Source organism: Corvus brachyrhynchos, unplaced genomic scaffold (genome assembly GCF_000691975.1).
Source record: "Corvus brachyrhynchos isolate BGI_N302 unplaced genomic scaffold, ASM69197v1 scaffold43, whole genome shotgun sequence".
NCBI classification, from domain to species: Eukaryota; Metazoa; Chordata; class Aves; order Passeriformes; family Corvidae; genus Corvus; species Corvus brachyrhynchos.
Window position 1 is genome coordinate 2,165,712 of NW_008237353.1, and position 24,945 is coordinate 2,190,656.

A 24,945-nucleotide genomic window follows, 5' to 3' on the forward strand; every position below is an offset into this window, starting at 1 on the left:
CGGGGAGGAGGAGGAGCCGCGGTGCCCGGGAAGCAGCTGCGGTCAGGGGAAGGAGGGAAGAGAGGGGCAGACAGACCGCTGTTGTGAGAGAAGATGTGAATGGGGTCAATTAGCGCGCTTGAATTTTTTATGAAGTAACCGACCTTCAAGGTTTTATGGATCAGTGTAATCCCTTAAAGAGCGTTGCTGGGCTCCGCTTGCTGTATGGAGAAACTTGCTTTTCCTTGGAAGATGAGTTACTGTCTCTTGGGGAAGAGAAGCGCAGGATAAGCAGATGGAACAGCCCCTCGCTTGCACTAAAAAAGTAGAAAGATATTCTTCCTATGTTGCCTCACAAGGTTTATTTGGATAGGCCCCGTGTCGATCCTGTTTTTAGTACAAGCAGGTGGTCCAAGTGAGTGTCATTGGAAGTCAGCGAGTGGCTGGAGGACAAGGTCATGCCTGTGCTGCAGAGCTGTTGGCTCATGATGAGCCACGGGGGAATATCGTGTTGTAAGCAATTACTTTTAAAAACTGTGTGGTCCTTGGCGATGTTAAGGCTGCCTTATAATACCCCTATGGTAAATATTTATATATAGTGAGGAATGTCTGTGTACCCCAGAAACTTAAAATAAATAGTTCATCGTGACTTACTTGTACCAGTGTGTGATGGTCAAGAGAAATTGATAGAAGAGGCTGCCAGTCAAACAGATAAATTGCTTACATGTTATCTGTCTCATCTTTTCAGACAGCAACTGAATATTAAACTGTCTTAAAAATACAGACCAAAGCATTGCTTTATGTCTGTCTGTGGTTTTTTTTTTTTGTTCTCAGAGGAGTTGATATCTCAGTAGTCTAAGGCTCTTTTGAAAAGTGTGTTTTTCACATGGTGAAAGAGGACAACAGAAAGGTCATAACATGCCAGATCTGGTGATCATTTAACTCTGTGTTTCCATATATTGCTGCAGTGGAGTCAGTATGTTTCCATGTAGTCTCTATTTTGCTTTCTTCCTGGTGTTGCAATGCTTTGTCCTGAGACCAGTCCCTGATTTCATAATGTCCATCTTTGTGTTTTGGCAGCTCCATTAATGAACCCTTGTTCCAGTGTCCCGTCTTTAAGTGGTATTTTCATCTGCGGTGTAATCTTTTTTTTTTGCCATTGGGAACCTGTATCTCAGAACCACAGTGGCAGAGACTGTGGAAGGCGTCTTTTTTTTTCCCTTTAGTGTCCCCATGTAGCCAGAACACAAGTTGACCTGGTTTGCCCTCTCTTCCTTCCTAGACCATGCAACCTCATTTCTTGGTGTTCAGGATTACTCTGTTCTGCACCCCACCAAAGTAATAATAGAAGTAACTTTGTGATGTTGAGATTTTAGCTTAAAATTGTAAAATTCTCAAAACACAAAGAAAGTATTTTTGATGTCAAGTTGTGGCCAACTTGTTAACTTCACATAAATGCTTGCAAAGTAGAACAAGTTGAATTTCTCGAAATTGTGAGGGGAAAGGTTTTCCAGGGCTTTTAAGAAAATAATATCACTTCCCAAGGAATAAGGGAACATGTATGTATGTATGAAAAAGATTAAATCTGGTTTGTATGGTTTAAAAAGAGCAGTTTGGAGTTATTAGCCATTTCTGTGGCCTCGTTCTTTGCTCAGTTGTGTCTGCTGTCTATTTCTGTGTGTCCTGAGAGCAAGGTATCTAAATTTTGACCCATTTACCTGTTGGCAGGCTTTTGCAGGAGGAGGAAAAACAACCAAAATGGATGCAGAGGACTGCTGCTATTTCAGGCTGGGATGCATAGTGGAGAACATGGCAGCAGAGAAGGGCAAATTGCACGGCTCCCTTCAGCAGTGGGGTTCTTTCTCCGTGTGCTGTGTTTGTTGCTACTTGGCTTAGCTGTTATAAACAGTTCTCTGAGAGGGTGTGGAGACCTGCCTTAGCATGTCTTTTCTCAAATTCTCAACCACCTATTTTGCTGTAGAGCTTTGAAGTTTCCTTTAGTTCCTTGAAAATATGTGGTGGTTGAGTCTGGGGGAGTGCTTTGGCTCCCCCCTTGAAGCAGCCTGAATGTCTGTATATTAGGCTGTTTCTCAGTCCCTGGGTTACTCAGGATTACAGATCTCTCTGGAGGGTATCTTTGGCTCTCAAAGCTCATTTTCATCTTGCTTGTGTCTGTGTCATTTTATTTCTTCCTAATTCTTACTGTCCTGGACAGCTGTGGCTCCAAAAGGCCTCGAGATTGAGGACAGCCATTGCCTTGGTGGTCAGGGAATAGCCAGAGGTTTTGGTTCTCATTGTACTCACTGTACTGTGTCAACTCAACTAGCATATACAGGTTGTCCGAAAAAGAGTGGAAAGAGTTGGGGGGAGGAGGGTTGTTTGGTTGTTTTGGAGGGGGTTTTTTAGCTTTTGAGGAGCAAGATACCAGTCAATTTGAAATGGACCACGTGTGAAACAAGCCTCAGATATGCTCAGTAGCAGTGCACTGTGGTGATGCTGCTAGAGATTCTGAAAGCTGGCAGAAGAAAAGTTGAGCTTGTGCTAGTTTTGTGTTGGCAGACTTGTGGCAAGTGGGTACATGTGTATGTGTGACTGTCATGCTTTTCCTTGCCACGAGAGCCTTCCTGTAAATGGTATTCCTCAGGGCTGGATTGGTTATTTCTATGCAGGTCTTTAATTCCTGTCTGCTAAGGAAACTGTATCAAGAGATGGATGACTTGTATACACAACTCCCATTAAACTTTTCATACTGAAATGCCTGATGCACTTCTACAAAAAATCTCAAGTTTTAGCAGCAGTGTCAGTGGAAGTAAATTCATATGAAGGTCTCCACAAAACTAAGTGAAATTTGAATTATTTGTGAAACAAGCTGAAACAAAATTAACTAATAGGCTGGAATTAACACATTATGTGTTCAAACAATTTTTTCTCTCTTTTTGGTGTTGTAAATGTCTAATGGATTTGTGTTTTGATTTGTAGGTTGAAGACTTTGGGCGACAAATCAAGAGATGCAAAGAAAAGCAGGCAGAGGTACTTCTGAATGTCTTAATATATAGCATTAATATAGGATGCTGTTGTTAAGGAAAAATTTGAAGAGGCTCATATATATGAGCCAATTACAAGATCATTTGCATATAACTTTACTATTTTGACAACAGAAAAGCTTAACCAAAGCAAATGCTTTGCTTAATAGAGCCTTCATTGATAGGCCTAAGTAATTTCTAATGGCTGTCAATCGACTTATAAATTACTATTTAAATGAAATGAATATGCAGTGTTATTGTAGTACCTCATAGAAGATTCAGGTTGCAGTACACTGAAATGTAATTGTTTGCAGTCTCTGTGAATCTCATGTGCTAAAATTGTAACTCAGAGGTTTTATAGTATAAAAACAGAAATAGGAGCCTTTTTATTGTGGAAAATATGTGTGTAATGAAATACTTCAACTATCTGTTTTAAGAAGTTTTGAGAATTGTGCTGGTTTGGGTATTTTTCTTTCATTGTTTTGTTTTTTGTTTTTTTCAGTCCTCCGCATTTTAGTTCTCTGCTCGCTCTTTCAACCTCTGTAAGCTACAGGGAAAGAATACTTGATGTCTGGAAATGGCATCTGTGAGAGTTACTTCTTCAGATCAGCTGAGTTATGCTTTAGTGTCAAGCATGTTCTTGCTAGAACACACTATGTAGACTCAAATTAGTTTATACACAAGCTCAGTGCTAAAAATAAAGCATCTGAAATGAACTGTCTTAAGTTCCGAATCCTGATGTTTTGGAGGTAAATTTTTTTTTAGCAAGACCAGTTTTATTGACAAGGCATGGAGACTAAGAATGGGGGAAAGTTTGAATAAAACTATTTTAGGCAACTGCCTTCTCTGTGTACTTCCAGTCCATAATATTTTGGTTCTTCTGGAATACTGTAATAAATATCCATCACTTTTTGAGAAAAGCACTGGGTGAACAAATTGAAACAAGGGAATGCTGGGGTGGCTTCTGCTTTGCTGATAAAGTTCAGGGATAAACACAGCTTAGTTTGATTGTAAGGATGGGTGAGGCCATATGGATGGGAGCCAAGGAGAGGCCAGTAAGGGTGGTGTTGCAATGGGAGTTTGTCACTGACCCTCTGACCAGGGAGAGAATGATGTTTTCTCTAAACAACTTGGGGAATCCTCTTATCATTAAACCCCCCTTTTTGTGGGGGCCTATAGCTTCCAGCTGCTGGAAGGACAACACATCAGGATGCAATCAAGAATTGTCCTGGGAGGGTGTCAGGGATAACTTCTTGATGCCTCTTCATAACCTCTTTGGCATGCTGGAATAGCCTTAGGAAAGCCAGAGCTCACCTGGAATTGACATTTACAAGAGATGTCAAGGACAAGAAGAGCTTCTAGCCCTGCATAAAAGGGTAATAAAAGGCTGAAGGAAAACATGGGATCGGTGATGCATGGTGAATTACAGCAAATGTAGAGGCTGTTGAGTTATTTAATGCCTTTGTGGCTTCAGTGCCTTGTGCCTAGTGAAAGGGTTCAAGGAGACTGACCAGTAGTGAATGAAGATAGACTGAAGATACTCAATCCATAAAAGCCCATAGGACCATATATGCCTCATGAAAATCAAGAGGTACAAATTCCTGTTTCCCTGGGAAGAAAGTATCCCCTGCAACAATGCAGACCAGGGCTGACAGGCTATCTGGGACATAGCTTTGCTAAAAAGACCCTGGGCTTCTTGGCAGACAGCAGGCTGAATGTGAGCCAGGGACATGCCTTGCAGCAGGGAAGACCAAGAGCTAATAGGGTGGAACAAATAAGACCCAGACAGTGGGATTGAGGAAGGTGATTGTCCCCTGAATTCAGCACACTTTAACTGCCCTGTCCAGTTTGGTCCCCAGTGTGAGAAAGGTGTTAATATTCTGGAGCAATTTAGTGGAGGGCCACCAAAATGGCTGGGGCAGGAACTCTGTGTATGAGGAAAGGCTGAGGTGGGCAGTTGTTCAGCCTGGAGAATAGGTGACTTCTGGGAGACCTAGCAGCAGCCTGTCATTACCTGTGAAGTGGTTATTGAGGAAACTGGTGTGTGGTGGGAACACAAAAGGTGATAGGTATAAGTTGAAACAAGAAATGGTCAGGCAGGAAAAGCTGAGAACAGCTTCCTGAGGAAGCTGCTTCAATCTCATAGCTGATCCTGATTTTAAGAGGGGATTGCAGTAGAAACTTCCTGGGATCCCTTTCCACCTTACTGGTTCTGTCACTTTTCCCTTGCCTTAAGGACAAAAAGGTTTAATTTATGGTAGTTGGGTTGGGTTTTTTTCCACTCAAGTTGTTTAGATGGTAGTGCAAACCAGTCTGTTTGGGTGATCTTCCAGGAGATAATCTTGGATGACATCAAGATCTTCACATCCTTCGAAATGCCGCATTGTTAATTTTCTATAACTTATTATAAGATGTCTTTATAATTCAAGCTGTTATTGATGAAAGTGTATGCATGGAATAAGAGATCATGAGAGCATTAAACTGGCAAAGGTTCTTTAGCTTAGTATTTATTTTTAGTGTAGGATATATTAAGTGCAATGTCTTGTATTGAGGGACATGAACTTGTGTAGTAGTCTTTTTTTCTGAATATTTCTGTGCTCTGTTTTAAATTAAAATGATTTTTGTCCTGTATCTTTGTTAACTATACTTAGAAATTATTTCATAAAACTTGTTTTTAATGGACACAGTTGAAAAGAGGTAAGAGTAGGCTATCATAAAACAACAAGGGAAAAAAGCTTTGAAATATTCTTGTAAGATACACTGTGTAATGCATTGTACACCAAAATTGGCAAAATGTTTGTCCAAGTAAGAACAGTAGGAAACATTTCTGTGCTCAGCATATCTGTCAAGTGCAACTGTGTGCACACATTTTTTATAACAGCCTTCTATTATTAATGATTTTGTATATTTGGAATTTGTTTTACAGAACTGTTCAATGTTTGCCAGAGTTTTCTGCTGGACTGGAATTACTAAGCAGGTATGACCTTCCTGTCCTTTATTAGTGTCTGCTTCCTATATTAGATTGAGAAAAGGAGAAGAAAATCAAAGTGTTGCTAATAGGTTCTTGGATGCTCTGCAGTTAGTAGTGTGGAGTGGTTACCAAATGACTAATGTGTTTAAAGCTTGCTCAAGCCTTAAGTGCTGTCATGTTAATGAAACTGAAATTCTGGAGGAAAAGCCACATTTGAAAGATGACTTTAGTCCATGTTCTAATGCAGAGGGTTGAAGGAGGCAAGCACTGAGCCCCAGTCTGTGGTCTTATAACTTAGACATGTTTGATATCATTTCCTTCTTTTTTTTTTTTTTTTTTTTTTTTTTTTTTAATTGGAAGGGGTATATGTATGACTACAGTTCTGTTAATTTTTTTCATTTTGTTAATGAACTTGGATTCCAAGTAATGTTTAAGGCAGTGTGTTGTCTTATGAGTATTGCTGGGTCCATTTAGCTTTTAAAGCCAGCTATCAGGTTAAAGAGTATGAATCACTTTTTCTTTAAAAGACATTATTTCTCACTGCATATTTGTCTTGGCAGAACAGTAAGTACTGGAAAGATTTACACAGCTTTTTAAGCTGTAATTTCTGGTAGTACGGGGTATATGTATGACTACAGTTCTGTTAATTTTTTTCATTTTGTTAATGAACTTGGATTCCAAGTAATGTTTAAGGCAGTGTGTTGTCTTATGAGTATTGCTGGGTCCATTTAGCTTTTAAAGCCAGCTATCAGGTTAAAGAGTATGAATCACTTTTTCTTTAAAAGACATTATTTCTCACTGCATATTTGTCTTGGCAGAACAGTAAGTACTGGAAAGATTTACACAGCTTTTTAAGCTGTAATTTCTGGTAGTACCTGTAAATAAAAGTACAGTGACATCCATGAATTCCTTGGTAAGGAGAGCACAGTAAGAAAAGTAATTTATCTTTTCTTCAGATATGAAGATGCTTGGGCTGCCCTTCATAAAGGAGCCAAAGATTGTGCAAAAGCTGGAGAGGTAAGAAAAAATAATGCCATGCTTGAAATATTCTGAAGCGTGTAAATAATTTTAAACAAAAATTTTTAGTACTAGCATACAGGGTTAATCTTGGCCCCTAGGTAAGCGCCCACACAGCCTTGTTCACTCACACAGTAATGTATGCAACAATGTAATGCAAACCTGAAATAATGCAATGTAAACAGTTGCAAGGATGATGTTGCATGTTACTGCTGTAGCTCTTTAAAAGCAGTGCGGGGTGGCTGGGATAGTACAGAACGTATTTGGGGTTGAGGCACCTCAGTGGTTTGTGTCAGGGCAGGGCTGTTGCACTGACACTGTTCGCTGCCCACTCCTAGTGCACAAGGGACAGCAAGATTGGATTGCCCAGCTGAAAAGATTTGGGAAGTGTTTGTGTTTTCTCCTCATTTCATTCACTATTCCTGCCCTGGAAGCAAAGTGACAAGTAGTGTGGTTTATTTGTGGAATGAAAGGAAAGGAAACTTCTAGTAAGTATTACCAATGCATTACTCAGCACCAGGCTTTCAATTTTGAGCCATATTTATGGGGCAGTGTAATCTGGGTGGTCATGATTCAGAGCAGGACTGAGCTGTGGGGTTCTCTGTCCTGGCTGAAACCTTCACTTTGGCTGGGTACATACTTCCTGGCTCTCCTGTTTACTTAGGAGACTTCTCTGTATAGTTTTCCAATGGATAAGTAACTCACTGTGTATTTATGGTAAGAAAGAAAGTCTCTTATGTTCTTCTTTCTCTTGCCTAATGGAATGGCCCTGCTTTTCCCTGCATTCTAGTGAAAACCTTCAGGCATTGGAGATGGAGTTCTCCTTGCCCGTTTGGCATGTTTTACTGCTCATAATGATCTTTTTTTTTAGCCAGTCTCTTAAATGATGTGATCACAATATAATACTTGCTATAGTTCGCTTTAAAAGCTGTCATTCTAAAAGCAATGAGAGGCTTCATATATATTAATCTAATATAACCTTATTTCCACATATTATGGCTGCTTGGGAAAATGAGAACAAAAAACTTGAAAAAGACTGAAATTTTCTGTGAAATGCAGATATTTACTTCAGGCATAAGCCAGTGTATATATTGCTTATGGAGTTTTGTTTGTTACTTTTTTTATAAAAGTGGAAAATAAAAACTGTGTAAGCACAGAAGATTGGCTGTACCGTAGAAGACCTACAGGTGCACTTGTCCAGCGTCCTATTTCTTCTTACTTGTGCTGTCTTATTTATAAATGTTGAATAGAGAAGGAAACTGAAAATTTCAAGCTTTAATTGCAGCCTACAGTCTTACCATGTTAAATGGCAGATGTTAACTACCAGTTTCATGTACAAAATAGTCCTTTTAGATGATTGTCATTTCAGCTGCATTCAGTTATCTCCGGGCTGAAATGTTTGTGATGTTTGTCCCCATCTTATGGTGGCTTGGTTTGGGTTTTTTGTTTGCTTTACTGTTTTACTGAGAAAAATACCATATCCCAGTTTCCAAAATAGACCTGGCTTTTTTAAAATACGACTGTTTGGTCTTCTGAAGTGTTCCATTTCTCACTGGGCTTTGGAACAAATTTCCAAAACTTGTCTGGTGAAACAGGATGTTCTTTTAACAGGGATAGATAGCTGAGGGAATTTGCAAAAGATAGAAGTTGTTCTTTAAAAAGAATGGATCTAAAGTGGGTAGAATTGTAAATTTGAGGGCGTCTTTGCTCATTGCTCAGGCTTTTTCAGTTTCTGCAAATAAAAACTATAAAAATTGAGGAATTCAGAATGCAGATACAGCCACAGGCTGTAGTTGTGTGCAAGAGGAGGAGTGGGTAATGGAATTAAGAGCAGGGAAACAATAATTGAATCATGTCAATTATATGTAAGGGAAACACTTGTTACCTAAGATCTCTTGATCCTGGTGTTTTTCATAGAATCTGACCTATATAAGCAAAACTTTTAAGCAGTGTATCCTTTTCTCATTATCGTATTATGTAAGAAAAAATTAGGAAGAATGAAACAACAAAAATTGAGCTAATGTAGAAATGTGCTCATAAACACTTGGCACTACTGCAGTTTATCACAAGAGCGGAAGAGCAGTACTATTATAAAGGCAACTTTGTCATTCCTTTTACTTAATTTTCTAGACTATTTTGCACGTGCAGAGTTTTCAGTTTTGTTGTGAAGATGAAATTGGAATGGCTGGCAACATTAAACTGTTCATCTAAATATGCCTAAAATCGCAGTACTGCATTGTTGTTATTGTGCACCAGTGCAACCCTGCTGCCAAAATTTCAGGTACATCTTGTTTACAGTTAATAACATCCATAAAATACTTCCTGCATTGATTAGTATATTGAGAAATAGCTTTCTGTCATATTTTTCTTCAATGCATTTTGATAGAAATATTCCATAATACAGGGGATCTTTTGAGCATGTTGTGTATTTACTTGAGAAGTGCACAAGTGGCAGTGCTGTGGGGTTGCTGTGCTGATCTTATGCTTCCAAATGTATTAATTATAAAAATTAGTCAAGATACTCATAAACAGGTAAATAAATTTGCAATTAAAGACCTGTTTGTTGCAGCTGGTCGATAGTGAAGTTGTGATGCTTTCTGCACATTGGGAGAAGAAAAGGAACAGTCTGGTGGAACTGCAGGATCAGCTTCAGCAAATACCGGGTTTTTTAGCAGATCTGGAATGCCTCACAGCAAGCCTAGGTAAGTTCTTATAGACATAACATGCATTCAAGTTAGTACAGAGGATTAGGCTGTAGTTCAGCTGTTGTGAATGTTGTGGTTATAAAATTTAATTTTACTTTCTATGGTAAAACTGTAGTTCTTAAACAAACTGGTTTTTTTAAAAGATCAACAAGTAGCAGTGGCTGCTCTCCCAGCAGTTAAAATTTTGTATGTGTCATTATTTGGAAAAAAATAATTCTGACAGATGTTTGAACAGCTGAAAAACGCTATTCTTGAAGTCTTATTAAATTGTTAAAACCTTTGATAGTATGAACACTCATGTATATAGCTGCTTCTTTTGGAGTCTATGTAATTTTATATAATAATGTTTTAACTCATCATTTGGGGTGGGATGGGGGGAAATTTACCTGGCTAGGGACACTTTCAAGGCATAAGCCTTTGGTTTTGAGTAACTGTTGGTTCCAAAGCTAACTTCCATAGTTTGAATTAATATATGGGGTTAAGATATTCTGAAGGGATACCCAGCTTTTCTATAGGTGAATATTAATGCTGCCTTTTAAGATTAGGAAATACTTTGTGTTTGTTAGGTGGGTTGCAGTTTTTATAACTTTATCAAATATTAACCTGTTCATTTAATTTAAAGATGAAAAGGTGACTACTTTGGTGGACTAATTCTGGAACCTCTCATACAAAACTGTTGATTCACTGTTAAAAATTAAATTGGGAAAAAAATGTTGGGGACTCTGAGTCTCTGAAAATCTCTACCATAGCTGAGCCTTGAAAGGGGGATGCAGCATTTGACAAGCAGTAACCCTGTCTGTCCACAGCACGTCTCTTGATGCTTCCATGGAAATCTATACAAGGTGCATCAAATTAAAGCTTAAAAAACCTGCTGTCTGCATATGGATTTTAAGTAGCTAAGTTCCCCAGGGACTGTGACTGCACTCTGCTTTCTTTCTGCAGCTGGGAAGCATGCAGAAATTCCTCATGTAATTGCAGCTCTGTTTTTTTGTGGGGTGGGCTGGATTTACATGCTGATGTGATGTGAAGAAAAGGAGGGTTCTTTTCTGTCTTCAGAGGCTAATTTCTCATTCTGCTATGGTCAGTGGACATGCACAAATCAGCTTTTGTTCCTAGGTAGGCCGGTAATAACTTTGCTATTTATTCTGAACCAAGGAATGTATTCCAGCTTTTATTACAATTTTCTTATATCATTTTGTTTAATAAGGCTTTATCATCTGTGCTAACCATTTAATATTGGGTTTTTGAAAAAAAAAATTCTAAGGAAATAAAAATTTATATAATGTTTTATTAAAATACTGGTTTTAATATCATTGTACAGTCCACTGATAGCCCAAAGATAAACAATATAATAGAAAGCTAATGGAATTGCCTTTATAGCTCATAACGGCAAATGCTGTAAATCCTGATGAATTTGGGCTACCTTCTGATTCCTAATACAGCTTTATGAACTAGAATTAATCTCACTCTGATTGTAGAGTTTCTTGGAGAGGTATATCTCTAGATATTTCTGATACTGCAAAAGTAGGATTTAAGGAAGCATTCAGCAGCCTGCTCAGGGAAGCTAATGAATTTTGAAGTATACTGCTAGGGCTGTGAGATTTGAACCAAACCTTCTAGCTTTACCTTTTGTGTCAGATTTTATCTGTTTTATTGTTTATCTGGAGTTTCTTATTCGCTCCTCCTAGCAACAGAAATTTACTGCAATATTCTACTCACTGTTTCTAGTTTCTGTAACTCTTAACTAACTGCTTCGTATAAATGTAAACTGTATTCAGTTTTCCAAGAGATGACTATTACTCTGACTGTAAATTTTCAATATGAGTGAAACATTCTGTAAAAAAAAAAAGTGGAAATAGAATTGCAAAGTGCTGGGTTATGCATCCAAGATGTAATTTGTCTAACCTTCATCATTTCAACAAAATAATGGTTCTGTCTTGTGACATGATATGTTTCTAATAAATGTATTCATGCTTTCATTTTCAAAGTAGATAGAGGAGCCTGGCTGCTTTTGGTAAAAGAAATTTCAGATAATGGAAATGAACCTTTTTAGTGACCTACTTAAAATTGGTATGACTCATGTACAGATTCTTCAGCTTTTGCTCTGTATTACAAGACACATTTTTATTAGCAATTATGAAGTTCTTTAGCTTAGATATTCATATTATCAGTCATTCCTCACTTGAAGTAAAAAGTCTGTGTCTTCATTTGATAAAATTATTGTATTATGCAACGTCTTGTAGCTGCTATTGAGAACTTTGAAGAAAAAATTACTCTCATGTAAAAGTGAAAAGGACAGTTACTGCCCTTTCAAAGTGCAAAATTGGAATCGTCACTTAAGGCAGTTTTTATTTGAGATGTTGTAGAAAATACCTGCTCACCGATATCTGACATACCTATCTTAATATGAAATACGTTTTATGTTTGAGCAGTGGCATTTTGCTCAAACATCTGTTTTGATTTCAGCAAATCAATCCACACAAACATTGATTCAAATCCGGTTTTTCTCCTTTCTTTTTTTTTTTTGAAGATCAGATGTTAAGCATTAACTGGATACTAGTTTCGGAAAGACTGGTCCTGTACATAGGTGACAGATCCAACATAGGTTGGAAATATTTTACTGGTGGGACTGGGAAGAATATAAGGCTGGGGGTGTATTTGTGGAGATAAAAGCCTTTGCCTCTTAGTCTTTAGGGGGTTTTTTTGAAGTATGGGCTAGATGGGTGTGAAAATCCATTGGAGAAGCAGGACCTTTTGCACTGCTTAGAAGAAGTATCCTTGTTTATAATCTTGAGCAGAAAGTCAGTCTTTTTTATTTCAGACTGTGTATCGAGTATGAAAGTTGCCATTCTCTAGCTTTGCAAAATTCAGTCTAATTTTTTCAGAATTTGCATTTATCGTTTACTGAGAAAATTCCGGAAAACATTGGGAAGATTTACATAAAACCAGGGAATTCAAATAGTATAGTGTAAAGATAGCTGTGTTCAACAGGGAATTTCTCCTTAGGCTCCAGGGCACAACACTTCAGCAGAGAGGTAGAGATAGATATGTATAAAAGGCATACATTTGGTGCTGTAAACTTGGAGATGTCTGAGGATTAAATACACAAGGAAAAGGATCCTAGGGTACTTGCAATGTAGCTGCAGCAACGAAGCTGCTTTAACTTCATGTAAGTGGTATAATACTAGCTGGGTTTAAGATCTTTTCTGTAAAAACAGATAAAAATTGAGCACTAGTAGAACTGTAATTATATAAAGTTCTTTCCTTTTTTTGTGGCAGTTAAATTGAACTCTTTCTGTTCATATATGTCTTTCACTGCTCATTTTAAGCTTTTAGTAATATCTGCCCCTGTGTGGCCTAGAGGTAGAGGGAACATCTTTGATGTAATTGCTTCCATCCTTTCTGCTTTTTACCTTTTAGTCAGGAAATAAATGAGCTTTGTAGAAATGTCTTTAATACTCCTGCATGGTTTCTGTTGTTTGAGTGGCTGGGACAGTGCAGGAAAGATACATCTAAAGTTAGTGGAAACCTGTTTTCTGACATACAGCTGTGATTTAGCTATTCTAACAAATTTTGTACTCATACAGAACTACAGATAACGTAGGTTTCAGTTAGAAAAATTAGTGGTAAGTTTAAATTAGGTACACTTTAGAAAGAAAGTGTTTCAGGTAAAAAAATTTGAAGTTGTTGTGTTCTCAGTAAGTACTTTAATATCTAATAGCTGGTAAACTAAGAAAAACAGTGTGTGCTGATGGAAGATAATTCAATGTAATGTCATCTGACCAAACTTGAAACATACTTTAGAAGAACTAAAACTAAAAGCTTCAAATAATGTTGTTACACTTGTGGTAATGTAAGAAATACAGGCTATAATTGGAGTGATGTGACCTAAAGAACAAGTTATTTTTTCCAGCTATCTAATAAAAAATACTATTTCTACCAAGTGTGGCATATTGCTATACATGAAAATTCTTAATCTAGAGGTAAATATATTTTTTAAAATCTGAAAAAGATTTAGAGGAGATGGGGTTTTTTACAGCCTAAGTTTCAAATCAATTAAATCTGTGGGTTTGTTTGGTATTGCCTTTGTATGCACAGTTCATATATTCTCTTTTGGGTAAGAGAGATGTTAATTCTCAGCTGAAGCTGGTGCTACTGCACCAGAGCTTGTCTTCAAACTCTTATTGTGAAATGCAATTTTTCTTTCACTTCAGAAAGGAAAAAAACTTCTGAAACCTGTGTTGCAGTAAAGCAGGATTGTTGCCTCCTGGTGAGATCTTTAGTGTCCATTCTTGTTCTTCAGGAGCACGGTGTTTTCTGCAATTCCCACTAGAGGCTGCTCAAATGCTAGTGCTAGGAATCAGTTGCTCTCTAGAATTCACTTTTCTTTATCTTCTTTATTTTCCTGTCCTTTGTTGTTGTCTTTTAATATTATTTCAATAGCAAATACAGCAAAGCAGGTGGTAGGTTTTCTAAGTGGAAAAAACAGTGGTTGATAGGTACCTTACAAAATTGTCTTCAGCCCTGCTGTGTTGGAGAATTTTGCAGATTAATAAGGGAGCAATCATTCTGAAAAGCAAGTTAGCACAATATAAGTATTTGGATTTTAATACACTCAGAGAAGTCCATTTCTTAAGCAGAAAGGGCTTGCCAATTATAATTGTAACCATGATACTACACTTTGAATGCATCAGGATTTTGTGAGAGAAAATTGAGTATGTGGTAAACAATGAATGTTCCACATCACAAGATGTAGAACTGAAAACATTTTTTTCCTCTCAGACTTGTTTCTGCATTAATTGTCAACTGCCTTTCTTTATTTTTTTTGCCAGTCCCTCCCCTGTCCCCTCAGTGATCTGTATACAGGCAAATAATTAAGGGAAATATTTGCTGATTATATGATTCATGTTTCCCTTTCTTACTGTTGTGGATCTTACTTGTTAGAGAATAAAAAAATCGTGTTAAGTAAGGTGAATATATGAATATTTACCCTAGGAAATTTGCTTATGAACTCTTAACTTTTGCTTTTTTAGGGGAACCTTTTTAGGATGGCTATTTATAATGGAGCAATGGCTAAGGAAGTTGAAATTATGTGTAGTCCAAGATAGGCTTCAAGTAGAATGGCCAATCCAGAATGGAAGATTTGACTGATGCCTTCAGCTTACTGTTTCCTTCTTTTGAGCATTCAAAATACATTAACTTTGGCTGCTATTTGTTTGTAAAAATGTGAATTATTCTTGCACCTGCAATTTACTTTCTCTCTGGTATAGGAGAAATCCTGGCAAAAAGACAAATAATAGTCCTGTAATTTACACAGTTCCATCCCAGAGTGACTAGCTGGCCAGGGTTTGGGAAGATAGTTTTTCCACTGTGGAATCCTGAGGAGAGAAATGAAATTTAGCACTAATCACTGTCAGGGAGAGTAATCCTTTGATACAAGATTCACATGGGTTAATTCAGATGAGGAGGGACCTCAGGAATTTCTGCTCAAAGCAGTGTGAGCTATGAGATGAGATCAGTTTTCTCAAGACTTGTCATAGACAAGATCTATTTGAAGTTGAGACTGAGCAATTATGTTTAAAGGTGAGATCTAGAGATGTGTTTGTAAAATAGGTAGATTTAATCGTAAAATTTACGTGTATGTAAAATAGGTAAATCTCTATATTTAGCTATCAGTAAAGGGTCTGTCTTCAGAGACATAAATACATATTTACTTATATTACCATGAGACCATGTGAAAGTTAAAATTCTTCCCGTATGCTTTACTTTTGCTTCATTTGAATAAATGAAGATTTGGCTTGGCTTTGGTCAGCACAGCTTTATTCCTTGGACTGGTACTGTGTAGGAAGGGCTAAATTGACAGTCTGCTCAAGAAGGAAAAGTATGAGTCCTGCATGCTTCTCTTCCTCAAATATAGACCACAAACCTGTGAGACCACGATGCTGGGGCAAATAGAGTGGTTCAGCATCTTACCACAAGGGAACCTCAGGTAGATCTCCCTTCAACGTGGCTCTGCTGCCACTCTTTACTGTGGGATTTGGGCTGAGATTTGTTTATCTTTTGGAGTCATTTATATGTGTGTAGTTATTACCATGTTAATTATTTACCTTTACTAAATCCTGCTTCTGTTCAGGCGAGTTGTCTGTCTGTTGATGCAATTTGATATTCATACAAATATTTCTTATAGCCCAGCTAGAGGCGAACTTTGAGGAAATGGAGAATCATCTGCTGTGTCTTGAGGAACTATGTGAGCAGTGTGAATTGGAAAGATACAAATGTATGCAGACATTACAGCTGGAAAACTACAAGAAAACAAAAAGGTAAATAGAACAATTGTTATAAATAGAAATTAGCATTTTAAATAGTCAGGACATTGCAAATTTGTAGTTGATTCATTGAATGTCTTAGTGATGAATAAAGAGTACGTGTGTTTGGAAAATTATCACTACGTTGTTGTTAAGATGAAGTCATGTTTATTATTCTCTGCAAAGAATTGGAATAAGGGCTGTTGTTAATAAGCACAGATGAATTGATGTTTCTTTTAATCCCTTGCCCTGGTTTATGGATTTCTTTTTTTTTTCTCCCACGTACCTGACAGTTTAGGAACTGAATTTTCCTCTATCTTCCTTTCAGTTCCATCATATCATATCATATCAGTGCCTTTCACTCTGTATGAAAGGTATTAATCTCCTGCCATTCTCTTACTTGGAAAACCAGGGCATTAATTCTTGGAATCGAAGTTCAACTTACAGCAGTATGTGTGAAAATTCTGAACTTTGAACTCGTGAGCTTCAGGTTTACCTAAAAGATAAAGTAGCAAGAGAAAAATATTAAGTGCTTAAATGACTTAAACTGTTGAGTTGCTTGATTTTTATTACTGCCAGTGCCAAAAATAGCCTAATATAAGGAGATAAGAAAAGCAGTATTACATTCATTATATAAATTAGGAAATGAGTTGAATTGAGCAGTTTGTAAAAGACAGTGTCTGACAGCCTGTTAGGGAGGGGTGGGTAGATGTGGGTGTTGACTGACATGGGGATAACCAGGTTACTTGATCTGTCCAGGCAGGAGTCCTACTGTTAGCCAGGGGAAGCACCCTGGCACCCTCCTTGGTTGTGGAAGCAAGTTTGATACATGTGGTAAGGGCAGAACAACTGGTTTGTTTCACAGTTCTGATGAGGATGTAGTGATCAAGAGCAGGACTGTGCCAGACAGCACTGGCCACATTTTGCTTAGCTTATCTGTGTTCTTTTTCTTGACCTTTCTTGCCATTTTTGTAGCTCTTTCTATTTTTATGTGTTCTTTTAAATCCCAGTCTTTTCCCAAAAGACCTATTCACCCCTGGTTACTTTTTCACTATTGGTCCTCATGTGTTATCTAGGGAATCTTAGCCTTCTATGGTGTTACAGATCCAGTTACTGAAGGAGTGCTGGTGTTGTAGGTTCTGCCTCCAATACCTTACAGCTTCCCCTTCAGCTTTCTGTGAAATTTGGCTGTTTCTCACCAAACTCCCCTTTAAACACCTGTAAAATCCAATCATCCCTAGTGGTGCTGTCTGTGGCTTTTGTCAGTATCTTATTATGTTATCTGTCACATCTGGCAATTCCTCACGTCATGTCCCTTTAGTTTTTCACATTCTGTTCAGTTGTCTTAACCTCAGGACAGGGCCTCAGCAGTAGTCTGTAATATTCCTGCAGCCTGGATTTTCTCTTTCCCAGGTCAGGGCAATTCCATATTCTCTCTCCAGGAAGAGTCAACAGCAGACAGTATGGCTGAATATTCACTTGTTCAGACCTACTTGAGTAATCTAAATATTTAAGGATAATAATTCCAAAATTCTAAATATGTGCTATTGAACCAAATAACACGAATTTAAAATGTGTATAAAGCAACAGATTTGGTCCCAAATAATAATCTTTCTACAGTTTTCTGAGTGGATTTTGTTCTCTCTGCCATCCTTGCTCCCTTTCCCATAGCCTCTGCTTTCAACATCAAAATAAAGTGTTAAACCATTGCCTGCTCTGCTTAGTAGTATCTAATCAGTTTTATAAATAGAATGCTAAGCAAGCTACTTAGTGTAATTATAAGCTGATTACATTTGGTCAGAGCTAGCAAAACAGGAAGAATACAGGTAATTTCTGGTTGATCATTACCACTGTATTTATTTAGGTAAGAAATTAAGTGCTAGCTCAATTACAGGAAGGACACTTGCCACTGTAGGTACTTGAAGAGTGAGCAGCTGGTTAACTTGACGTGAGTGTGATTTGTGGTGTATGCTTGGAACTCGTGTCCTGTCTTCCTCTCTTTAGTGCTTGGGGTTTTTACTGTGATACCAGCTGAAAGAATCAAGGGGGGCAGGGTTCAGGAGTCTATGCTCTCTCTTTAGCACAAAAATTATTTTCAGGGACTGAATGGTTTTGTGTTTGAAAAAAAAAAAGTATTTCATGTATTTTGACAATATAGGAATGAAAACTGAGATGAATATGAACTCTAGAAACTCTGGTTATTTTAAGCACGTAACAAAACGTAATGTTGTTATAAAGTCACTGTAGAGCTTAGGCTAGAGGCTCATGTATTTCAAATCTTTTGAAAAAATCCTATATGAAAGACTTAGAAGAAGGTGCTTTAGGTCAACATTAAACCTCTGAAATGCAGCTTATGGTAACTGTGGGAACTTATTTTATAAGTAAGTCTCCCTATTAAATAGAGCAACTTTATTTCAGTTCAAACAGATCAATTTTTTTCCCTTTTGTCATTGTGTTGAGTACTAATTTCAAAGTAGGTTCATCAATCCAGGATCTTTCCCAAGTTATTTAAAAGCCTGGTGTTTGGGGGGCCTGGGTTTTTTTTGTGAGCTTATCTCTGGAATTTTAGTATTTTCTTTTTTGTGTTTAAATCCATTGATCAGGGTACCAGTGCTGTTGTATGAAGTCTAGATTCTACCCTTGTTTTCTCTAGTTAGTCTGTCTGCAGTTTTGGATGTATGTTAGGATTAAACCATGTCATTTTGTTTCCTGTCTTTTTTCATTCAAGCACAGTTCTTCTTCCCTTTCCTTCATTCTCCTGCTGAGGATATTCTGATTGCAGAAAACCTTCTGTATCTCTTTAGTCTCATGTGGCAATTCGTGCTTCCCCAAGTGCACAGTGTCCTTTAGGAAGCACTGTCAGGAGCTCACTTTTGTGTCATCTTTTTATGTGCCCTGAGTGGCAGCCTTGTGGTGTAAGATAAAATGTTTCTGACCTGAAGCTACACTTCCTATGAAGCTCTTGGTACCATTTGTGTCCATTTCAGAGAGATCACCATGTTTTGAAAAACAGAAACCTCTAATTATTTTGGCAATTAAAAGGAGCTGCCCAACTATAGCATTTTGTAGGAATACATTGGGAATAGCAGAATCCTTGTCATTGGAAATGAGTGAATAGATTTTACTGTGTGTTATTTGAGTTGAAACATAATTGTCTGAATGTTAATTTTTTAAGGACATCTTGTTTAAGACCCCTCTCTATTTTTCAGTATTTGTCAGCTTTGAGAACAGACATAGAAGGAAAATAAATGTAAAAATCTGAAATTCAAACCTTAGTGGGACTATTGTTTTTCCTTTTTGATGAGATTTAAACAAATGCTTTATTTGAAGAGAAAATGAGTCTTTAAATGTGTATTTATTCCTAATTTTTGTATTTTAGAGGTTTATTTGTGGTCAAATAATGTGTAACCCCATGCTTTCCTAATTAGTGCAGTGAGTGAGGAGTTGGACAGGTTGTCATAGTTTTTGTTGGATGCATTGCCATACCATGATGGCGCTTCAGTGCTTCTGGGGGAGAAGAATGTTTGATTTACTTTCTCATTCAAAAGAGTATAAAATTTATGGCAATAGCATTGCGTAGATCAGAGACGTGTGTAAGAACATGTCTTAGTTACTGTTGTTTTCTTCTATAGACTTTATTCCTCTTTTTAATTGCTTTGGGAACAAAAGGAACAGTAAGGGTTGTTTGGATGTAGATACGGTGGCTTATCTTAGCCCTGACCAACACAAACATTTGAAGAGTAAATTAAAAAAAACTTTCCATATCTGTAGCTCTTGTTTAGATCCCATAGCATTCCTCAAGTGGCAGGCTAGAGCAGTACTCTGTACTGTACAGCATCCTCAGTGATGATTCCCTCCCACCTGGCAGTGATACATTTAAATTTTACCTTCATAACCCTTTCAAACTTTACATGTAATTTTTAAACTTAATTTTTTATATGTAAAAAGTGTATATGCACCTTTGTTGCAGATGTTTCAAACAAGTATGTTTTTCTTTCTAACATTAGGTGTACTGTGAATTATTTCTGGGATCTCAGCTACATGTTTCATAGTTCTCATCAAAATTTTCGTCAGTGTAAATTTTCATCAGTGTAAATTTTCATGCCATACTCTTTTTGATCAGTCTCTTAGTGGTATAGATTTGGAGCTGCTACACCTCCATGTAACTGGGTACCTAAATAAACATTTTTGCAAGATTGGATGCAGAACTTTTATTATATTCAGGGCAGTTTCCATGGTAGATGTGCAGTGGATGACTGGCTTTGAGTTTTCATGAGGCACTGTATAAGTTTCTGCACTTGTGCTGCAAAGATGTTTTCTATCCTTTTTCATGAGTTTGCATACAGCACAATGAGCAGCAAGTGTTTTCATGGTGATAACTGGCTGGAATTAATTTTATGGCCATCAGTTGTTGCACTTCTTTGGGCAGACACGCGGAATGAGAATTCTTATTGATCCTGAAGAGACTTGCACAAGCTTTGGAGGAGTTTCATGGACAATTTTGCTTCACTTTTTTTGTAGTTTGAAGGCTCTGAACGTTCTTTTGTTTGCAAGAACTCTTGCATTACAGTAGTCTGCATACGCCAAACCCAAAGGAGTGTGCTGCTTCATTATTAGTGAATTTTACTCCCGTCAGTGCTCCCAGTATTTGGAAACATCGGGCAAGGCTGAACACACAGCAGATTTGAAGATTGCGGGGGTTTTGGCAGTTTTTTCTCTTATTTGCAAAGTGTGAATGTGCACTATAATTTATGTCACTTTTGAGTTGATTTAATTTTGCCCTTTCTCTGATGATTTTTGCTTGATACAGGGACACAATGACATTGTTACAAAGAGATTTGATGCTTACCTTCTCCTTATAGTCTTTGTTTTCTTTTGAATAGGCAAATAAAATATATTTTTCTTTGGCTTTTGTGACCTGTAATAAAAGACTGAATGTTTGTGTTGGATCCTCTGTATCCTGCAGCACCTTTTAATAATATTACCTAGAAAATGTTAAAACATTATGGCAATCCTGCATAATTTATCTCTACCTTTACGTGGTGCTTGTTAGTGGGCATAATCTGCAAATCCTGTCAAGCTGTTAATACCAGGCATTCTTTGTCCAGACTTACTGTACCAATAATAGGAACAGATGGTTCAGGGCTGCCTTAATCATCATTTTGTACCCTCCCTCACCTCAAAAATGCATTATTTATATATGTAATTAATTCATTGTGGCTAGTGGCAGAAGAACAGGGCTTAGGTGCTTGTCTTTACCACACTAAAATTCATTCTCTGTGCTGTGCCTCCTGATAAATTCTGTGTTTCTTTGCTATGAATTATTTCCTGAGACCTTTCATAATTCCTTTCCACTTGCATTTAAAGCAAATTCTTTTAAAAGTAGCTTAAAAAAAAGAAAGTATTAAATGCATTCATTGGCAACTCTTCTGTGAGGGAGATTTTGCATTCCTACGTCAAAGGGATATGTTGAGGGTGCCTGAAGAAGATACAAGTTGTAACTTCTCTCTGGCACAATTGCATTTGTGCTGCATGGAACCACATTCAGAATTTTAGATGAAGATTGCACATGGAGTCACAAGCTCTTTGTACTTACTTGTTCCTGTGAATTAGGGTTGTACTGTATGTCACTTACTGAATAAAGCTTGGCCAGTTTTTAAATACTGTCATTCTTCTTCTTTTTAACGCTTTTGGGGAAATTGATGAACAAGTTAAATGAAGGTCTGCAGTTTCTTGTGTGGCTGTTTACCAAAAACAGGTTTGCAGGAATTCCATTTTTTTCTCGAAGAAATTGGTGGAGTTGATGGTGGAGGTGGCCTTTGGTGGTGGAATTGTTTGTACCTTCTCTTCAACTTCTCTTACATTCTTTGTAGTTTCTCAAATTGTAGCTTCTCTTAATTTTCTGTTCTCAAAAGTCAGCTTTAAACTTTGGTTCCTAAAATTTTCATTGTATGATAAAAACAAACTGTATTGATACATGTAGGTTTTAGTGATCCAATGACATTGCATACTAAGATAAAAGTTTTAAAAAAAAGAAATTTAAAAACTGTCCCTTTTTTTGGATAACAACAGGATGAAAGCAAAAGCATAAAAACTGTCCTGTGCAAAATCTTACATCTGAAGGCATCAGCTTTTAGAAGGAGCTAAGCATTTATTCCACATTTAACATTCCATTTTGGAATGGTTCCAGTGGTAAATGGTCTGTGTCAGTCTCTTAGCAGAGGGCAACGCTTGTTTTAATGATTTCACTTCTACCATTTTCTTACAGTTTTAATGCCATCTCCCTCATGTTTACTGTCCTTTTGAATGATAGTGCCTGGAAGATGACTCCTAGTGTTCTTAATGAAGATAACTATTTGTTTCATTTTTCAAAACATCTTAAGAGTAATGCTTTCACTGTACCCTGAAACTGCTGAATATATTAGGGTAGTATTTGGTTTTGGTTGTATTTATTAACTTGATTGCCAGTTAATGTCGTTTCTGTTAAAAAAATTCGCTGTTCCATCTGCTGGACTGAAGTTAATGTAGAAGTTTTTCTGGAAAACAGACTTCAGCTACTTCTGTATCTGCATGAGTATGGAAGCAAAAAAATCTCCATTGCAATTTTATTTAAATGCCTTAGTTCTCTGTTCTTCTCTTTCAGTGGATAAAATGTCACTTTTCATGATGAAGAATGCTGACCTCTCTTCAGTGTTTCTTCAAATGAATAGAAACCCTGGCCTGCTGCTCAATTCTAACAGTAGTTTAGTAATAGTGTTAGTTTTTACTGATTTTTCAGTACTTAAAGGCTTTTCATTGCTTCAGCCTCAAGTGTATTTCAAAGTAGTAGTTGGCCTAAGTATCTCAAAGGGGTGCTCAACCGATCTCAGGGATGGGGAAAACAGTTTTGTGTCGGGATTGACAAAAGTGATAATCCTAAGTACAAAAAAAAAGGACTTGAATTATTTCTGTGCACTGTGCTAGTGACACAGGTTTTGAGTTCTCAGTTTTTTGGCTTTTACTTCTGATGACATCCAGAGGAAAGTCCCAGAGGAGACTTTCTGGTGGCTTTCTAGCTTACTAAAGCTTGAGTCAGGCTGTGGAAGGATTCTTTTTTCTTTTTAATATATAATTTTGAAAACTTAGCTGTACCAGACATAGCAGAGGAAATGCAGCATTTCTCACTTTTTGGGTTGGATCTTGTTAGGTGCCATAAATATTTTTAGATTAATTTGCTGATAAGCATCTATACTTTCTTCAAATGTATTTTTTTGTAAATAGTATTTACAACCCAGAATTTATTAACACATATTATTGTAAAATCTTTTAAATTTAATCCTCAATTTTTACCATTCATATGCTGTCTTGATACTGTCTTTTGTTTATATATGAGTCTAGTAGTTGGAATTTACTGACTGTTACTTTTAGAGCTAGTGTTAAAAAATTGTTCCTGACATTCATTTATGACTTTTTTTGCTTTCTTATCTGCCTATTCTTTTCTTGAGGATAAAATACGAAATGGTCAATTCTGACTGCTGACATCTTTGTAAAGAATGTGGTGTTTCTGTAGTCTCCTAGATATTTAACTAAATTCCATGATGTTTAGTTACACTTAGGAAATTGATCTTAGTGTTACAGCCCTTTGCAAGATACTGTAGAACCTGAGATTTTTTTTCTTACTGTTGCTAAAGAAATCAAATTCCATTTGATATCAGTAACTTAGAGCAGGACAGTTTTGCCTCCTGGTCCTCCCCTATTATTCTTTCTGGATTTATTTTTGTTTGTCAGTGATACCAGTGCAATCTTCCTAGTGTCCATCTCATCTGCTCAGTGACTAAAGCAGGGTTAATCCAACAATGCAATGAAAAGCCTGAGGGGAATGGGAAAGTCCTTGGGAATTTGTATCTGCCTTCTAAGTAGATTGTAATTCTAACTGGTCATGTCAGTTACTCTGTGGGACAAGTCATATAGTGTAGGTCGTTTGTTTCACCTGTTGTCTCCATAATTATATCTTCTCACCACAAACCCTGAATCTCAACTTTTCTGTAAATGAAGAAGTTGAGACCACAGACAGTGTCATCATTAGAACATTCCAGGTAACTTAAAAACTGGTAACTGTGTTTGACTCGTATAGAATTTTACAGACCAATTAAGTCCCCCCCCCATCTATTTTATGAAAACAAGCAACTGGAAAGGCAGGGATTAACATTATTGCCTCTATGTGTGGCCAGATAGTTTTCATGGATATCACTTGGGTGATCCTGTACAGCCTCTTGCATCTCAGGAAAGAGGCTGGGATTCGTAAACTGCTCTGCATGCAGAATGAGATTACTTTTGAAGTGTCTCCATGCCTTTATAGCCTGGTTATATTAGACGGTAGCCTGTTATTTTAGCCTTTTTTTCTTGCTCAGAGATGCTGAACTTCATCTTTCACTGAAAAGAGCTATTTATATTGTAATATGCCTCTTAATTCAGTCCTTTCTTCTGAAAGCTTACTGTTAACTGTAAAAAGGTAAAATGTATTCTTCCAGGAGTAACTAGCCAGGTTTGTTGTCAGTAACCTGGAGTTTAGTAGCCGAAGAGCATATAGTCAGATGCCAGGTAGTTGTATTGATTAGTGGTCAGACTCAGCATGGGAGTTCCTTGAATCCTGGACAGATGCTGAGCAGCTCACGCTGGGCTTCAAGAGCTTTCATGTGTAGCAAGGCCAGAGGCAAGGTAGGTGTGTATTTTTCTTCTAACAGTAGTGGAAAGGGTTATCTCATCCATCTGTGCAGTTCATGAATGTTCTTTTGGATGAAAACTCTTTAAAATCCAGGAGCATTTCCCTATGGAGTGTTTTCAATTGCCTTGTATGTTTCTTCCTGCTTGTCTTTTAACCTTGCTTTGAAGGCCACTTTTCCAAAACTGTTTTCAGTTTACTCTTTTTCATTTTAATTACTCTCACAAATTGCTGTTTCTTTATA

General features: G+C 37.3%; 1 protein-coding gene across 2 annotated transcripts in view; it reads left to right on the plus strand.

Annotated features, from left to right (window-relative positions):
- Positions 1 to 2,910: 2,910 nt before the first annotated feature.
- Positions 2,911 to 24,945, plus strand: part of DTNBP1 (dystrobrevin binding protein 1) — a 60,936-nt gene continuing 38,901 nt past the window's right edge. Inside the window, exons 1-5 of one of the 2 annotated variants that reach the window (XM_008630897.2) lie at positions 2,911 to 3,009; positions 5,929 to 5,979; positions 6,930 to 6,990; positions 9,560 to 9,692; positions 15,883 to 16,015. In XM_008630897.2, coding sequence (XP_008629119.1) covers positions 9,581 to 9,692; positions 15,883 to 16,015 — 245 coding nt within the window. In that variant the 5' untranslated portion in view covers positions 2,911 to 3,009; positions 5,929 to 5,979; positions 6,930 to 6,990; positions 9,560 to 9,580. Of the gene's footprint in view, positions 3,010 to 5,928; positions 5,980 to 6,929; positions 6,991 to 9,544; positions 9,693 to 15,882; positions 16,016 to 24,945 lie in introns of both variants that reach the window. The other variant, XM_017730671.1, reaches the window with a different exon arrangement.